This window comes from Medicago sativa, chromosome 1 (genome assembly GCF_051527215.1).
Source record: "Medicago sativa cultivar Bolivia chromosome 1, Bolivia_mono, whole genome shotgun sequence".
In the NCBI taxonomy this organism is placed as follows: domain Eukaryota; kingdom Viridiplantae; phylum Streptophyta; class Magnoliopsida; order Fabales; family Fabaceae; genus Medicago; species Medicago sativa.
Window position 1 is genome coordinate 24,334,418 of NC_140749.1, and position 18,998 is coordinate 24,353,415.

The window sequence follows — 18,998 nt, forward strand, 5'->3', positions numbered from 1 at the left end:
TTGTGCACAACTCTTTTGCTTGTGCATTGTAAATCCCACCCCAAAATTTGAGTCTCTGTCGTGGATGTACTTAGTATTTGGAAAACACAAAGTAGAATAATAAATGACTTTAATCACCCTGGCTGAGCGTGTATAAATATCATCCACATTTTTCCTGAAGATGCATGTCTCTTGTTCTATTATACTACACACTTTTGAGTGATTGAATATACCTTTCTTTTGTGTTCAAATTTAAAACATGCTTCAGACGATGAAGCATTTAGCAAAGCAGTGTCTTCTTGTGTTCTTTTGTGTGTTTGTAATGGTCATATCACCTCATGCTGATGCAGAAAACCAAGGCAACGAAGCAGATGCTTTGTTGAAGTGGAAAACAAGCTTTGACAACCAAAGCAAATCATTAATCTCTTCATGGATTGGTAATAATCCTTGTAATAGTTGGGAAGGAATCACATGTGATAATAACTCAAAATCTATTTACAAGATAGATCTCACCAGTTTTGGACTAAGAGGTACGCTTCAAAGTCTCAATTTCTCATCACTTCCAAAACTCCATAGTTTAGTTTTAAGAAACAACTCTTTCTATGGAGTTATTCCACACCACATTGGTGGAATATCGAATCTAAATACTCTTGATTTTTCACAAAACAAACTCGACGGCAGCATTCCCAATAGCATTGGTAATCTGTCAAAACTCTCCTATATTGATCTTAGTGAAAATTATGATATTTCTGGAATTATTCCATCTGAGATAGGTAAACTGAGGAATTTGACAATACTTGATTTTCATAGCTGCAATCTCACAGGTACTATACCAATATCAATAGGAATGTTGGCCAATATATCAATTCTAATGTTATATAACAACACACTTACCGGCCATATACCTCGTGAATTTGGCAAGTTGGTCAATGTCAAGAGGATATATTTTGGAATGAATAGTCTTTATGGCTTCATTCCTCAAGAAATTGGCTTTCTAAAACAAGTCACTCAACTTGATTTGTCTGTGAACCATTTCTCAGGCCCAATCCCTTCTACAATTGGAAACTTGAGCAATTTAGAACATCTTTACCTTCATAGCAACCATCTCACTGGTAACATTCCCACTATTGGAAATTTGACAAAACTCAGACGCTTATTGCTTTACGCAAATGCACTAAGTGGAAGTATTCCTTCCACCATTGGAAATTTGACAAAACTCAATCGCTTATTGCTTTTCTCAAATGCACTAAGTGGCAGTATTCCTTCCACTATTGGAAATTTGACAGAACTTAATTTATTATATCTTTCCTCAAATTCCCTCACTGGAAACATTCCACCTTCCATAGGTTACTTGATTAATTTGGATATCATTTTTCTTTCACGAAATCAACTCTCTGGACCAATTCCTTCCACTATTGGAAATTTGACAAAACTCAGTCGCTTAATGCTTTACTCAAATGCACTAAATGGCAGTATTCCTTCCACTATTGGAAATATGACAAAACTTAGTCGCTTAATACTTTTCTCAAATGCACTAAGTGGCAACATTCCAACGGAAATGAATAGGCTTAACAATATTGAAATTTTTGATATAGATTATAATAATTTCACAGGTCAGTTACCACACAACATTTGTGTTAGTGGAAAGTTATATTGGTTCACTGCTAGCAATAATCATTTCACAGGACTAGTTCCCAAGAGTTTGAAGAACTGCTCCAACCTTCTTAGAGTTAGCCTGAATAAAAATCAATTAACTGCAAATATAACAGATACTTTTGGTGTGTATCCAATTTTGTACCACATGGAGTTGAGTGATAATAATTTTTATGGCCATCTATCACCAAATTGGGGTAAGTGCAAGAATCTCACAAGCCTTAGAATCTCCAACAATAATATAACAGGAAACATACCTCCCGAACTAGGTCGAGCAACAAATTTACAACAACTAAACCTGTCTTCAAACCATCTCACTGGAAAAATTCCAGAGGAGCTAGAAAGCTTATCTTTGTTGTTCCAACTCTCGGTAAGTAGCAATCATCTTTCAGGAGAAGTTCCTGCACAAGTTGCATCATTGCAAAAACTAGATACCTTGGAGCTTTCAACAAATAATTTAAGTGGTTCAATCCCAAAACAACTTGGAAGTTTGTCAATGTTATTGCACTTGAATTTAAGCAAAAATAAGTTTGCAGGAAACATTCCTGTTGAGTTTGGCCAATTAAATGTTCTTGAAGATCTTGATCTTAGTGAGAATTTTTTGAACGGAACCATTCCGGCAATGTTGGGACAGTTAAAATACTTGGAAACATTGAATCTCTCACATAATAATCTTTCTGGTACCATTCTCTTCAGCTCAAATGATATGATAAGCTTGACAACTGTTGATATATCATACAACCGGTTGGAGGGTCCGATTCCAAGCATTCGAGCCTTCCAGAAAGCTCCAATTGAAGCACTGAGAAACAACAAAGACTTGTGTGGTAATGCCTCTAGCCTAAAGCCTTGTCCAACATCCAGCGGAAACCATAATACTCATAAAACTAACAAAAAATTGGTGGTAGTTTTACCCATCACTCTAGGAATTTTTTTGTTAGCATTATTTGTTTATGGTATCTCATATTATCTATTTCGAACATCAAACACAAAAGAATCCAAGGTAGCAGAAGAATCACACACTGAAAATCTATTTTCAATATGGAGTTTTGATGGAAAAATGGTCTATGAGAACATTGTTGAAGCCACAGAAGAGTTTGATAACAAGCATCTCATTGGGGTTGGAGGACATGGAAGTGTTTACAAAGCAGAGTTGCCTACAAGACAGGTTGTAGCTGTGAAGAAACTCCATTCATTACAAAATGGAGAAATGTCCAATCTGAAAGCTTTTGCAAGTGAGATAAAAGCTTTAACAGAAATCCGACATCGAAACATTGTGAAGTTATACGGGTATTGTTCACATCCATTGCACTCATTTTTGGTTTATGAGTTCTTGGAGAAGGGTAGTCTGGATAAGATTTTGAAAGACAATGAGCAAGCTACTGTGTTTGACTGGAATAGGAGGGTGAATGCCATTAAAGATGTAGCTAATGCTTTATACTACTTGCATCATGATCGCTCACCTGCAATTGTTCATCGCGATATATCCAGTAAGAATATTGTTTTGGATTTGGAATATGTGGCTCATGTCTCGGATTTCGGAACAGCTAAGTTTCTTAATCCCGATGCTTCCAATTGGACCTCTAACTTTGTAGGAACCTTTGGATATACTGCTCCAGGTTAATATTCTTCCTTATTAATAGAGTTGTTTCTTTACAATTGTTCATCATAATGATTTTGCAGTTTATCATTTGTACAAATTGTCGACATTTTATGTTTTCTTTTAACCCGATTTTTCAAAATGATAACTCTTAGTGTTTGTTACAGAACTTGCATACACAATGGAAGTAAATGAGAAGTGTGATGTGTATAGTTTTGGGGTATTAACCTTGGAAATACTTCTTGGAAAGCATCCTGGAGACATTGTATCTACAATGTTGCAATCAAGTTCTGTAGGCCAAACAATTGATGCTGTGTTGTTGACTGATATGTTGGATCAACGCCTCCCTTTTCCTATCAATGATATCAAGAAAGAGATGGTATCAATTATAAGGATTGCATTTCATTGCTTAACTGAGATCCCACATAGTCGGCCTACAATGGAGCAAGTTTGCAAGGAGATTGCAATATCAAAGTCATCTTCCAGGTGTTAATCAAGTGCAAGTTATAGAAAGTGGTAATTTATCTAAGGAATAAGCTATAGCTAAGTTTCAATGTTTTATTTGCTTTCACTAAGATATTTGGAGGTAGAGAATGTATTTCTCTAATGGTGTAGCTTTTTTGTTTGAGTTTGTGTACTAATTTTAGGTTCTTTAAAAATAATACCATTTCTTATCTGTTATGTATTGGTAAATCTCTCTTGAACCTATATTGTATTGTAAAGTCATTTTAATTATGTTCACTTTGAACTATTTTTAATTTATTGCTTGTGAGTGTCCTTATGTTCCACAGTTTATATCACAATGCAATATATCAAAAGTAGGTTTAGACAATTGATTATGTGACATAAAAGATAATCTTCTAATCAAGTTTTCCAAGAGGAGAAATATGACATGAAAAAGAGAAATAATGTGATAAAGTTCTCAATAATTTAAGAACTTTAATTGAGTAAAAATTGTGGAACAGACAATTAATTTGATAGAGCTAATTGCTTTGACTGGGACAGTTACATTATTTGAGATACTAATTGAGAAGTGCTATGTGAAGTTGTGAGCTAGAACCAAAATCAACAATCCAAGAACCCTTGGATATTCAAAAATAAGCTCGAAAGAGATTCCTTAAATGCTTGCCGCACCAAACGTGTTTTTGTAGAATCCAAGAATCCTTTTTTGCTCATTGTGATTGAATTTTCGGTAAATACTTGTTGCACCAAACGTATTTTTTATTTTTTTTTGTAGAGAATGATGAATACTTGTTACACCAAATGTTCCAACACATTGTTATTGTCCACTCTCTTGGCAACTAACCTATAGAGGTGCAACTAAAAGCAAAGTTACAGTCCTTTAATTAGCAAACTAGAGAGCATGTAAACAACATTATTCGACAAACAAGTTGCTTTGCATCATTTTTATTAAATATAGGGCAATGTTTCTACCATTTGTGCAACTACAGAGCATTGTTTCAACCATTTGTGCAATCTTATTTACTCCTTCCTTCACCTTTGTATAGTTCATCAATCACCGAGTGAAAACTAACAACAATAGGTTTGACACCGCCTTTTATTATAAGAGCGGTTGCATTCTTAGTGGCTTCCACCTCTCCTTCGACGGCTAAAGTAGGAACATAAACACTTGGATCCATGTATTTGATGCTTCCGATTCGCTAGATAAGGCAATAGGCCAATAGCCATAGATTAGATTATGACATGTGATACAACTACATATGATCTTCTTCTTAACAATCATTTCAGAATATAAGTCTTTTGGTTCATTTTATTCGAGTTATTGAGCTGAACTGAGTTGCTTGTGAGTAGGGGTGTTCATGGTTCTAAACTGCATTGGAACTGAACCACATTAATGGATACAATTCAGTTTTAAAAACCACTTTAAAAAAAACTGGTTAATTTTTCAAACCAGTTCCAGTTCGGTTTAGAACCGGTTCAGAACCGGTTTACAGTTTTAAACCAATTTATTTATTCAGATTTTTATTTTTTTTTTCGTTGGAATATAAGCTCTGTGTCTCTTTCTCGACAAAAAAAACTGGTTTATAATAATTGCTTTTTCCAATTCCGCTTTTCAATCATAATTGCTTTTTTTGTTTCACAATCGCTTTTCCAACTCTGCTTTTCTATCATAATCGCTTTTCCAACTCTGCTTTTCTATCATAATCGCTTTTCCGACGCCGATTTTTACCAAACCTGAGCTTCTCTCAGATATCTCTTCGCTCTCACCTCCAATTCCCACTTCCTTCTCTCATAATCGCTTTTCCAACATTGCTTTTGGACGCCGATTATTTCCATGTATTCCGTAATTAATGCATCAATTCTTTTATTTGTATTGAATTTAATTGAAATTGGATGAGAAATTTCAGGAATTCTGCATTTGGGAATTAGCGTATTTCCGATTGTGTTGACTTCAATTGAAATTGAAATAAGGAATCGTAACAGTAAGGAAATTTTCAATTGCTTCTTGAAGTTTTCTTCACAATTGTTTATGAGATTAAGCTGAAGATTTTGAGCTCTTTGATTGAGATTTTTTTATTTTAAATCTTGATTTTGATTTTTTTTGTTTTTTTTTGTTGTTGGTTAATTTAATTGTTTGAGATTAAGCTGAAGATTTTCGTTCTCTTTGATTGAGATTTTTTTTTTTTAAATCTTGATTTTGATTTTTTTTTGTTGGTTAATTATGGGTCAAATAAACATATTGTACATTTTACTTATTTTGGTTAAAAAAGGTTCATAAATACAAACCAGTTCTGAACCGGTTTTAAACTGAACTGAAACTGGTTTTAAAAAGTGGTTCAGTTCAAAACTGTATAAAGCAGTTCAGTTTAAGTTATGGTTCAATGCAGTTCGGTTCATACTTTGGTTCAGTTAACTGAATTATTTGAACACCCCTGTGAGCTTCAATTGAGCCAAGTTCCATCTGAAAAAAGTTGGTGACGAATTCGAGTTAAGTATCAAGTCGAGCCGAGATGAACCATGTATGACACATATCAACTCATTTCCAGGTATAATTTCATTAGATCATTTAATTAATCCTTTTATACTCGATGATCTATCAACAAGCTGAACTTATGGCAAAAGGGAGAAGGATTTTCCGATGTCAAGAAAGTCCTGCAGTTATGAAATCGTCTGATTTCAACTGTCCAACGATGATTGGATAGCTCCAATTTAAACTCCAACAAACCAGCTTTGAAGTGTAACTTTCATCGGATGACTGAGATTTGCAACTGCATCAATTAGCAACTATAGGGAATCCATTTACAAACTGTACCACTTCATTCTCATTCTTTTTATAAGATTCTGCATTTCAGTTTTTCTGCTATTAATGAATGTTGTATCAACTCTCATTGCAAAGTAAGGCGTTATACATATATGGCCAGCATTACATTCATTTACATTCCAATTGTTGTGTCACACCTAATCTTTTTAAGTCATCAGTTGATTTCCCATGGCTGATCACGTTAGGAAAAGAACAGGAGAAACCTGCTCTGATACCAACTGACGCATTACGGAAGCGTAGGCTAGCAAGCGCTTAACCTAGATTGAAAGAGACAAGTTTGCAAGCGACAAACTTGTGAAAATAGGGTTCCGGAATCCACCAGAAATTGAGAAAAACTCTAAAATATTATTGAATGAATAAAAGTTTTCTTCAAAAGGCTACAACTTTTAATCTTAAATAGGGAAATAACAAACTCTAATGGGCCTAAAAATAACAAACTGAAAATGAAACAAACAAATAATAAAATTAGGCTGAAATAATAAATACTACTAAATTATTAACAAAACCCTCATGCATCAATAACACTTATGAATTTCTAAGATATGAACTTATTAAAAAATTGTTAAGTGTTTATGCGCTATAAAATTTAACATAGTAATGACACTTGTAAAAACTGTAGAGTCTATTGAATTTCTTCAAGTCTTCAGCTCCTTATATATGCAAGAAAAATGACGACGTTGGAGAGTGTCAACGCATTAAGATTTAAGAGTTGCTGAGAAACTTTCAATCAATACGTTGGAATATTGCATGATATGGTTAATGTCGTTTGAAGAGACATTTGAAAACCACTACTGCAAATAGAATTATCCATTTCATTTCTTTTATCCTTGAATTTGACTAGACACGTGATTCAGTAGAAAACAAATTGTACTTGGTCAGAAACTAAAAGTGGCGCTTCTTACATCGGTGTGACGAGGACTCCAAACGGAGGAAGGAGGGCAATGGTTTTTTTTTTTTTTGTGGAGACTTGTTTATCCTGCTACTTGCTTTTGCTGAATTCTTGTCGGATGACTAGCACAAGAACGAATTTGATTCAATTAGAAAATTGAATGTACCCATAAAAAACAATAGGAAATGGAAAAGGTATGACTTGGGAGTCTTCTCTGTATGAATAAACAAAAAAAGAGTGGGGACGGAGCGTGCATTTCCTGTAAGAGGTGACTTGGAGTCTTCTCCGTTTGAACAAAGGAAATTTAGTTCATGCATGATGTGTAAATGGAAGATGGGATTACCAAGAAAATGGTTAATGATGTTTGAACAAAGAAGCAGAATTAGAGAGAGGTGTGTAAATGATGTTTCTAGGTAACGTCCCCCTTTATTCAAACGGAGAAGACTCCAAGTCACCTTTTCCATTTCCAAGACTCCGTGTTAGAAAATTGAATAAAGGGGGGCGTTACCTAGAAACATCATTTACACGGGAGTGGTTATGGTGCATAAGCAAAACTTATGCACCATGCATAAGCCCAGACCGGATCCGGCCCACTAAACCAAGCCCAAGCGAAAATTGCTTTCTACATCACTCAAATTGCTTTCTTCACCTAAGAGCAAAACAAAACCAAATTCCAACGGAAACTGCATTTAATTCTCGCCTGTAACAACTTCACCGTCGCCTGAAACAACTTCCGGCACCGGCATTCACCAACTTCATCACCGTCGTCCTTTTCCACCGTCAAAATCATCGTCGTAGTCCACAATCATCATCACCGTCGTCGTTTTCTGCAGATTTCGTCATCATCGTTCGCATTTCCAACTTTCTTCACCATAACCGCCACCGTAACCGTCTTTCACGATAATCATCACCACCGCATTTCATCATCGTCAACATCACCTTTGTGCAAGCATTCTCAACTTCACGCAAGCATCTTCTTCATCATTACGGTTGTTTGAAACTGAACTTTAAAACTCAACAAAACTCAACAAAACTCATCAAAAATGAAGTTTAAACAGGTTTGAACTTATCTTGTGCTTTGAAATTATTACAATTATGTAACTGCATTTGTGTAACCATTTCTGTTTAGTTGGAAAGTAACTGCATCTGTGTAACCCTAAATTGACATTCTAATTTCGAATTGGGGAAAATGAAGTCAAATTAATGGTTTCAGAGTGATTAAATGTGCTTATTATAGAATGTTTTGTTTAAAAATTATGCCAAAACCATTTGCCTGTGTAAATGGTTTCTGCGAGTTTCACGATGAAACCATTTTGCTGTGGAAATGGTTTCAAAGTGTTAAGTTGGTTCAATTATAGTGTTGTTGTTGTTTGTTTGTTCATGATGTAAATTGATCATGTAGATCTTGTTCATGATATAAGTTGGTTCAATTATAGTATTGTTGTTGTACTTTGTAAGCTCTTGTGCTGAGCAAATGGTTTTGGTAAACTCTGAAAAATATGCTAAAACCATTGTGCTGAGCAAATGGTTTTGGTGATTTGTACTCCAAAACCATTGGCTGTATTTAATGGTTTTATTTGATCATCCAGGTGGAAAAAACTACAGAGCAAGGTACATTTCCATCATTCAGTTTAGGACTTACACAAATGGAGGAGGAGGATGAAAAGAATATCAATGACTCATCATCTGCTGGTGATACAAAAAAGGATCATAGAAAAAGAGAGGCTAAGGGCAAAAAGAAGAAGCATAAACCAAGAGAGCCTAAGGAGCATAAAAAAAGAGAGGCTAAGGGCAAAGAAAAGAAGGAGCACATAACCAGAAGTAACAAAAGGAAACAAGAGAGTGAAGAACAAATGGAGGATGAACAAAATAATGAAGAACAATTGGAGGATGAACAAGAGAGGCTAAGGGCAAAGAAAAAGGTCACTGGTTCATCATCTGGTGGTGATAAACATAAGGAGCAGAAAGAAGATGCTAGAAGTAAGGAAAAGAGGCATAAGAAAAGGAAACAACAAGATGATGGTGAAGATTCTGATGAAGGACGTTTGAATGATGAAAATACAAAGCACAGACTGAGGCACAAGCTGAGTATACCTAAGGTATATGAAATTATGAATTCAATCTATCGAAAGAGAAACAAAACAGAGATCATTAAGGTTTTGAATAAGTATGGCTTTGGTGGAATGTTGCATATCTGCAACTGGAAAAGAATCCACACTTTCTTTGTGGATTGGGTTGTTAAAAACTTTGACAAAGATAACATGTGGATTGTATTAAGCAAGAATGAGGTACTTCCATTGAAAGAGGAAGATGTACATAGGGTGTATGAGCTTCCAGTGGCAGGGAAGAAGATTAACGTGGATCTCTGTTCTGAGGAAGCAATAAAGAAATTAAGGAAATAATTAGGTCTGACTGGAACTTATTCTGCTTCTGTGAGGGTGACAGAATTGGAGAGAATACTGAAGACACTTGAGAAACCAAATGCATGGGTGAAAGGTGCAATATGTTATATCATTCACAATATTTTGTGCCCCACTAATAGTAGCTTTGTATCTCTCCAATATGCACACATATTTGAAGATCCAGCTGGGGTATCATCTTATAACTGGTGTTCCCATGTTCTTGAATATATGAAAGAAGGCCTGCAAAATCCGGAAGTTGCAAATCCATTAGCGGACTTCCACTTCCTAATGGTGATCATATTTTATATTCTGTATATTTGTATTTTTTAAACAAATAAGTGTTAGATTTTTAAATTATGTATGTGCATGTTTTTATTGTGCAGATTAATTACATGGACAAAATGGGGAAGAGAAGTCCTTTTCTGACAGGACAATACAAGCGGCCATCACTTCGTGATTGGGATGTCATGGCGGCAAACCAAGAACTTCAGAAGGTCTATGACATTATGGGACTCGAGCATGGACTGACAGCCGGCGTAACCAGACTGCACAACACAATTGAAGGTCCCCTTGTATTGTGTTTTGATGCAGATACTTGCCCACTCTCTAAGGTGAGATAAAACTGTCAAAAGATGTATTAGATGAGTGGCATAATATTGTGTTTTTATGGTTTTGAAAATATCGTGTTTTTATGGTTTTCAAAATACTAATAGTACATATAAAACTAAAAATAATTAAACCAAACTTATTGTTTCAGTAATAATTCCATCATTTAAAACCATTTGAAAATGATTTTGGTTTCACAATTAAAGCTAATCAGAACCATTGAAACAGACATATGTTTTTCAAAATAGTAATAGTACATATACATAAAAATTTTGCAGGCACAAATGCATCTTAATCATTGTAGGTCTTGCATACAAATCTACACTAAAACTGCTGAAACCTTGGAAAGAAGAATAGCTGAGGGAAATGTTGAAACTTCTGGGGAAAATGATGATGTTCCAAAAGATACAACCAACGACAGTCCAATTGAAGTTCAACCTGAACACGACGAGAATAACAGTTCAAGTCATGAAAAAAGTATGGAAGCACCTGATAGTGAAGAAAATAGAGGGGATGGAAGCACTGGAAGGGAAAAAAGGTACTGCATCTAATTTTAAGTCTTAACATGATTTAATGTTTGATATCTGCATAAGATTGACACATATAAGCAAATGTATAATTCAGTGAAGAAAATCATGACAAAGATGTATCAGATGAGATTGTTGATGATGATGATGGAGAGAATGAGATTGATGCCAAAATCCTTGATGATTCAGCGAGGAAAGCATGCAATATTTCCGTTACACAGGAAACAATCTTGAGGTTTCCAGAGTTTTTTGATGGGGGAGAAGCTTCAAATGCAGGGTAAGAAATGAATATAAATGATGTGTTTCAATGGTTTTTAATTTGTGATATGTACAACTATATGAACTAACTAATGCTTTTCTATATATGATGTGTTTGTCAATAGTAAATCAGTTAAGACAAAATCTGAGACAACATCTAAAGCAAGCAATGTGAATCAAGAAAGGGTGATGGAGGAGGAAAACCAGGAGAAGGACACGGAGCAGGAGAACCTGGAGAAAAACACATCAGTTAAGACAAAATCTGAAGCAAGCAATGTGAATCAAGAAAGGGTGATGGAGGAGGATAACCCTGAGAAGGACACGAAGCAGGAGAATGCGGAGGAGGATAAGAATTTGGAATTTTGTAATGACATTATTGTAAAGTAAGTATCAACCAATGTGACATTTGCTTCATTAAATTCTGCAGAATATAAATTCTGCAAACTAACAATTACATAATTTATTTGACAGCGCAACTCCGTTAAGGTCAGTGTTAGCAGATGAGGTAATTGACTTGGACAATGACAAAAGTGTGAAGGCAAGGAAAAGAAAGACCACGCATGACATATCTGGAAAAGCCCCTGAGCGTAAAAGAAGAGCTGTAAAGAAATCGAAATACCTTGAAAGCCCTTACGATGAAGCTGTCTACGAGTCAAAATGCAATAAGATATGCAAAAGGACATATCAACATTTGCATGGAGCAATTCACTTAATGAGTAAGGAAAACCATTTTAAATATTTATTGGCATATTATATGAATTAGTACTTTGTTAGCACTTTGGTAAACTCTGAAAACTATGCTAAAACCATTGTGCTGTGGAAATGGTTTTGGTTAGTTGTCCTCCAAAACCATTGGCTGTATTTAATGGTTTTATTTGATCATCCAGGTGATAATGATGATGATGAGTCAAACTGTTAATGTTTATTTGGCTATACTACAGTTTCTAATATAATATAATATAGTATTAGTACAAATGCTAAATGCTTTATAATAATGTAGGGATGAGTTTTTGTACTGCTCGGAAAACAGCACTCATGCTTACGCTCTACAAAGAAGAGACTTGTGCACACTTAAAAAAGATGAATGGGTGTCATGCTTTGTTATAAATGCCTGGGTCAATTGCTTGAACTGGAATCAACAACCAGCTGACAAAATGACAAGACTGGTCACGCCATTCATGAATTATGTATGCATTACATTTCATGAATGTTAAAATTTTAAATACATAATGTTTAGTTCTTTTTGAAATTGATTTTGACTCGTTTTATATAAACAGGTTGACTTGGAAAGACCTGATGCCCTGAATATTACAGAAAATGTTGCATTTGAACGATTCATCCAAAAGCTGAAAAAGTTCAAATACATGGATTTGAAAGCTATTGACCCTTCATGTCTAGAATATGTGAGACTACGTTCATTTTATTTTTGAAAGATTTCTACACATTAATTGTTTGAATTATATGATGTTGATTGTTTTTTTTACTGGTGAAATAGATAATGACACCAGCAATAATTGGAAATCCGGGTAGTCATTATGTATCCTTCGTAGCGAATCTCAAGAGCCAAAAGTTACAATTACTGAACAGCTTGGCAGGAGATCCACTGCACATGAAGAATGGAGAACCAACTGTGTACAAACGAATGTTTGATGTATGGCTGAAGGAGGTGGAAGCATTCGTGAAAGAATTGTATAAGAAAAGCAACATCACAATGCCTTTCCAGTTTAGCAAATTTACATGGGAAACACCAAAGGTGCCTATTCAAACTGATAAAGACAGTTGTGGAGTGTTTTGCATGAAGTTTCTTGCTGAATGGGAGGATGGCAATCCACAAATGGAATCTTTCAAAGGTTGGACCAAACTGAAAAAGCGTGGGGAGAATGGAAAGGTTGCAAGAATTATGGATATGAGAATTGAAATCTGTTCAACAATATTAACTGACTCAAGCAATAGCAAAAGACAACATGTGGAGAAGGCAGCAACTTCAAACTACAAAGAAATGCTTGAAAAGCTAGCATCTCCGGTTAAATAATGAATTAGTTTTAATGTTTTTTTTTTTGGAATTTTAATGTTTTTTAAGGAGTTTGTACACAGATGTTGATGAATTTATATATTTCTGTCAAGTTTATGGAGTTTTAAATGATGAGACTATTACTGAAACCATATGTCTGTTTTAATGGTTTTGATAGCTTTAATTGTGAAAGCAAAATCATTGTCAAATGGTTTTAAATGATGGAATTAATACTGAAACAATAAGTTTGGTTTAATTATTTTTAGTGTTATAGTGCAAACTTATAACACTGAAAAGAATTACTTAATAGGAATTAATCAATCAGTAACCACTTTTTTATTTATTAAGCTTCATCATCTCTCTTTTGTTTCTTCCGTTGTAAAACAAATTTCTGCATTTGTCTAAGTAAAATTGTGGTTTAATGGTTTATAAAATAAAAGAATAATGAAAATTATTATTAAGAAACAATTTTAAATAATGACCTTTACTGAAACCAATAGTACGGTTTAATGGTTTTGAAAGTGTTCTATGTGAAACCAATATAACTGCCTAATGGTTTTGTAACTGCCTAATTAGAGACACATAAATTTCCACGGCCCCACCAAGATAAATACGGGAAAAAGGTATAATAACGGTTAGAATGGAAGAATCAGAGTCATGGACAGTTGAAAAATGCAATTAATTTAAAAAAAAAGAGTTAACTATGGTTTTGTAAGGAAGTTGAAAATAAATGAAACTGCCTAGTATGGTTATTAAACTGCTTAGGATGGGAAGTTGAAACATAAGGATTAACATATTACTATATATAATGAGGTTGCTTTAGAGAATGTTTCAGAATTAGTATCATAATAAGGTCTTGTGTCACTTACATTTCCAGAACAAAAAATGTCAGACGTCACTACTGCAAATTCGGTTCCAGTTGCTGTAAACGGAGACATCGCAAGGGCAACAGATCTTGCAAATGAAGTAAGAGAAATCATCGTAAACAACACATTTGAAGTAATCTATTCCGATGCCAATATTAGAAACCAATTATCCCAACTTTTAAGCCAAATCCGTCCACTAAGACACCTCCTCAATCCTGTTCATTCAGGATTAGTCTGTTCATGTCTTCAGTTGCAAAACATGTTTGCTGCAGGTTTACCAATCATTGAAACTGATACCCTAAATGCAAACATCGCAAGACAGGAACTTGCTGTGTTCGAAAGACAATGGAAGGTGCTCAATGATGATTTTGTCGCAGCTGAAAAAGCAATGACAGAACTATCATTGCAAAAGCATGCCTCTGATACTCGAATCGAAGTATTGGAGAAGGCACTTGCAGAAGAAAAAGTAAAAGGGAAATTGATCGGGACAGAATTTGAGGCATCAAGGGTTCATCACTCGCAGCTGGCGGGGAGGATTATGGCTGGAACTGAATTACGCACAATGTTGCAGAATGCGGTTGAGCAATGGGAGCAGAAGTACAATCAACTTGTGGTATGGAGAGAGAAAGTGTTGGATTGCTGGACAAAAATCAGGGCGTTCTATGGATGAAGAAAAAAGTAATCTTAGTATTTATTAGTAATCATATTTATGTTTTCATAATATTTCTGTATAAGTATTTTTAATTTTGTTATGTTTGGATTTATAATGTTAGTATGGTTTGTAATGTTTGGAACTATAATATTAGTATGTTTTTCCAATAATGGCTACATTGTTTAAAAATGCCTTGTTTTATTATGACTTTAATTTATATCATTTGTTTCCTCTTTGCTCTCAACATGCCACACCATGAACAAATTCAAGAAATGAGTGGTTTCAATTTCGAAAACATAGTAATATTGTCACCGCGCATTACTATTAATTTTACTATTAATTTTATCACTTGAATAGATTGAAGCAAATTGCAAAACTCAGTAATTTATCCACTTAACTACGAATTGAAAATCTTAACTAAACCATAATTATGGTTTAATGGTTTTGATAGTGTACTATATGAAACCAAATTAACAGTCTAATGGTTTTGTACCAAAATATAATAATAAATAGTTTCTGATAGGCGTTTGGCAAGTGCACCAAATACTATCGAAGTAGTAAAAATATCGATCCCACGAGGACTGTTTTTAACTTCAACAATTCAATTTTGTTATATAATTAGGATGTATAAAATTTATTTTGTTTTGCCACTAGGCAGTAGATTTGGTTTGATTTTAATTAAATCAAGAAACAGAAATAAAGTTGATTAAGAAAATATGGAGAGAGAGATGAGATCAGGTCTGTCGAATCCTCTATGTTTCCCCTAATTGGTTACTGCACCTATTATTACTAATGATTCTCTAGTTTCACGATAGTTAACAAATTAGCCCTAATCAATCCCTTGAGTTAGGACCCTCTTTTTAAACTACAGCCCCTAATTCCTTAGGTGGTCTAATAATCATCAAAGGTTTAAGCACGTTAACCTAATATCACTAACAAACGATTATCCATTCCTAGACTAACCATGTTTATTAGAACAATTCAATTAGGTCTAAGTCGAAAGCTATGGTCAGTAGTCATTCGTTCTCACAAAATCATGTTTATATTTGATCAGGATATAAAAAGCATTAAGAACAATTGAATTGAATGAAAACTAGAATATCATTAATAAGTAATAGAGTTTCACAGCAACATGTATCAATTAGGGTTACATAGATTCATCTCTGACCTAATCTCTGAGAGATTTAGCTACTCATAATCGAGTTTACAAATAGCATAATCAATGAAATAATTAAAACATACATGAATTGGTAAAAGGATGAAGAAATCGCCCTTCTAGCCGTCTCTGATGTCTCAAAATCGCACTTTGCTCTCCAAAATCGTAACCCGTGTTCTTCAGATTGAGTGCAGTATTTATAGAAGTCATGGGCCTGACCCATCAAAATCGCGCCGCGCCTTGTATAATGGCGTGCCGCGATTTCCTCTTTACAGGAAGTGTGTAATTTTGCTTCAAAAATCGCAGCACGGCTTGAAATTGGCGTGGCGCGATTTCCTTCGAACAGACTTCAAATTTTAAGCTTTTTGCACTCCAGAACAGTATAAATTGCATGAGAACTCTATCAAAATGTCACAATAAGTCCCTAATATTACGTAATGACAGGATGTCATCACAACCCCAAACTTAAACCATTCCTTGTCCTCAAGGAATTTGCTTGCAACAGTGACAAACGACAGTAAAATAACAGTTACCTGACAGAACGATAGTACCCAAAAGTTCATTCTCCTTCTAGCTAAAGATGAGCTAGTTTGACTTGTTCGCATCCACCAATTCACAACTCCTCGCATCAAATTGAATCAGGGTTCTACCAGTCGACATGCAGGTCTACATATTACCATACGCTTGAAAAGTTTCTAAATATCAATCAAAGTCAATATCATTACACACTTTTGAGGTCTTTAGGGTCATAACGGGGCTTAGGTGAAAGGTGGGATATATTTGGATAAGTAGGCTACACAAAATTTGAGTTAGGCATTCCTACGGAAGTTAAAGCACAAAATTTCAATCCATCATTCATTCACCCTTTTGGAATAACAATCAAAGTAAAGGTACTAGAGAATATTTTTAACATTTAGGGACTCTCGAGTTTGAAGTTACTCGGATTTTCAATGTTTTGTCCCTTTTTCATCATTCAATTTCTCTCTTTTTTTTTGATACACCATTTTTGTGTATATTTTGCATGACAATTTCATAATTCTTTTCATTTTTGTTCTCTTATTCTCTAGTACCCCCACCCCAAACTTAGTTGGTTGCAAATTCCAATAGCAACCCCAAACTTAATCTTTAGCAACATACTACAATGCCTTAACTCAGAAAATACATTAAGGGACAAATCCTAAAAGTCTCTAGGCTTGTAATGTAGTTTGTCACCGAACAAAAAGTTCTAATCCTACCGGCTCACAATTGGTTAAGAAAGGATAAATTTAACAAATTAAAACAGGGTAGGCTTCAAAAAGGCTCACAGGACCAAGCACTTTTGCCTCAGTGTGTAATTGACAAAGACCAATCAATAATAGAGAAACAATGCAAGTTCTAGAAATGTAGTTGCATGGAAAACTAATCTAAATATAAGTAAATTGAAAAACAAGATTTGGCAATGAACCTTATGGCTGAGATTTCTGGGAGTATGCGACTACCTAGCAACGCCGTACACTTCGCCTTTGAATCAAGTCACCCCTCCTTTAGAACTTTTGGAATACCGTTTCATCAAACAACTGTTACTAAACTGGAATAGGTCACATGAAACAAAACAAATTCATCAATTAAACAAGTGCAGGAGCAATTACAATAGGGAAATAAGTTCAATGGACTCTGACATTAAAAAGAAAATAAAGAAAATAAATTGAAAACAAAATAAATGTAGTGGGTTGCCTCCCACCCAGCGCTTCTTTATCGTCACTAGCTTGACTGCTAAGGATTCTCAGAGGTCGTTCAGAATGAATGCCACCCTTCCTTTTGGTAGGTCGCCACCTAGGTATGGTTTAACTCTTTGTCCATTTACTTTGAAACTTCGATCTCCTTCAGGTGTCACTAGTTCAACAGCTCCATATGGTGACACACTTTTGACCAAGAATGGTCCAGACCATTTTGACTTGAGCTTCCCAGGAAACAGCTTCAACCTGGAATTATACAACAAAACTAGTTGTCCACAGTTAATATCCCTAGACACTAAGTTTTTGTCATGATACCTTTTTGTCCTGGCTTTATAGATGAGCGCATTTTCATACGCTCTAAGCCTCATCTCCTCAAGTTCATTAAGTTTCAAAATTCTTTTCTTACCAGCGGCTATTTGATCAAAATTTAAGGCCTTAATGGCCCAATAAGCTTTATGTTCTAGCTCGACTGGAAGATGACATGCCTTCCCATAGACTAACTGATAGGGTGAGAACCCAAGATGGGTCTTAAAGGCTGTCCTATATGCCCACAGTGCGTCATCTAATTTCCTAGACCAATCTTTCCTATTTGACGCAACTGTCTTCTCCAGAATCTGTTTCAGCTGTCGGTTTGAAACCTCTGCTTGACCACTAGTTTGTGGGTGATAGGGAGTTGCAACTTTGTGCTTAATGTTATACTTTTTGAGCACATTTTCAAGAAAATTATTGCAAAAATGCTTCCCCCCATCACTGATCAATACTCTAGGGGTTCCAAACCTAGTGAAAATATTCTTTTGAAGGAAGTTGACAACCGTTTTGGCATCATTAGCAACACATGGTATCGCTTCAACCCACTTTGTGACATAATCAACACAGACTAGAATATGGAGATAAGAGTAAGAGGAAGGGAATGGTCCCATAAAATCAATACCCCAACAATCAAATGGTTCAACTTCAATGATTCCTTTTAGGGGCATTTCATTCCTCTTTGATATGTTACCTGTCCTTTGGCATTTGTCACATCTTGTGACGAAGTCGTGGCAATCTTTGAAAAGGGTGGGCCACCAGAATCCACTTTGCAAAATTTTTGCAGCAGTTCTTTCTCCACTGTGGTGGCCTCCATAAGCTGAGCTATGGCAGTGCCACATGATACTATGTGCTTCCTCACCTGCAACACAACGTCTAATCAAACCGTCAGTACCTACCTTAAATAGATACGGGTCATCCCACAAGTAGTGGTTTGCATCTTTGAAGAACTTTTTCCTCTGAGGGTAGGTCAGATCATCAGGAACTATGTTGCCGGCCTTAAAGTTTGCCATGTCAGCAAACCAAGGTCTTTCTCCAATAGCAAACAGCTGTTCATCGGGGAACTCGGCCTTGATGGCCTTCTCCTTCTTTGTTACC

General features: G+C 35.2%; 2 protein-coding genes and 1 pseudogene across 3 annotated transcripts; all 3 read left to right on the forward strand.

Annotated features, from left to right (window-relative positions):
• The first annotated feature begins 160 nt into the window (after positions 1-160).
• LOC146953803 (uncharacterized) lies at positions 161-3,989 on the forward strand (annotated as a pseudogene). Its single transcript, XR_015011180.1, has 2 exons — positions 161-3,248; positions 3,397-3,989. The product of XR_015011180.1 is annotated as an uncharacterized LOC146953803 (transcript).
• Positions 3,990-9,803: 5,814 nt separating this feature from the next.
• On the forward strand, positions 9,804-11,571 carry LOC146953804 (uncharacterized). Its single transcript, XM_085711773.1, has 4 exons — positions 9,804-10,094; positions 10,187-10,414; positions 10,688-10,947; positions 11,034-11,571. Exons 1-4 carry the CDS (start codon positions 10,032-10,034, stop codon positions 11,215-11,217), a joined length of 735 nt encoding a protein of 244 aa, XP_085567899.1. The 5' UTR covers positions 9,804-10,031; the 3' UTR covers positions 11,218-11,571.
• A 623-nt stretch (positions 11,572-12,194) lies between these two features.
• LOC146953805 (uncharacterized) lies at positions 12,195-13,354 on the forward strand. Its single transcript, XM_085711778.1, has 3 exons — positions 12,195-12,381; positions 12,472-12,597; positions 12,690-13,354. The coding sequence occupies exons 1-3, from the start codon at positions 12,349-12,351 to the stop codon at positions 13,224-13,226; spliced, it is 696 nt and encodes a 231-aa protein (XP_085567904.1). The 5' UTR covers positions 12,195-12,348; the 3' UTR covers positions 13,227-13,354.
• Positions 13,355-18,998: the final 5,644 nt, after the last annotated feature.

Coding starts and splice junctions, on each gene's coding strand:
- LOC146953804 (XM_085711773.1), top strand. CDS start 10,032: ATGAAAGAAGGCCTGCAAAATCCGGAAGTTGCAAATCCATTAGCGGAC. Junction 10,095..10,186: donor CGGACTTCCACTTCCTAATG/GTGATCATATTT, acceptor TTTATTGTGCAG/ATTAATTACATGGACAAAAT. Junction 10,415..10,687: donor ATACTTGCCCACTCTCTAAG/GTGAGATAAAAC, acceptor AAAATTTTGCAG/GCACAAATGCATCTTAATCA.
- LOC146953805 (XM_085711778.1), top strand. CDS start 12,349: ATGACAAGACTGGTCACGCCATTCATGAATTAT. Junction 12,382..12,471: donor TCACGCCATTCATGAATTAT/GTATGCATTACA, acceptor TTATATAAACAG/GTTGACTTGGAAAGACCTGA. Junction 12,598..12,689: donor ACCCTTCATGTCTAGAATAT/GTGAGACTACGT, acceptor CTGGTGAAATAG/ATAATGACACCAGCAATAAT.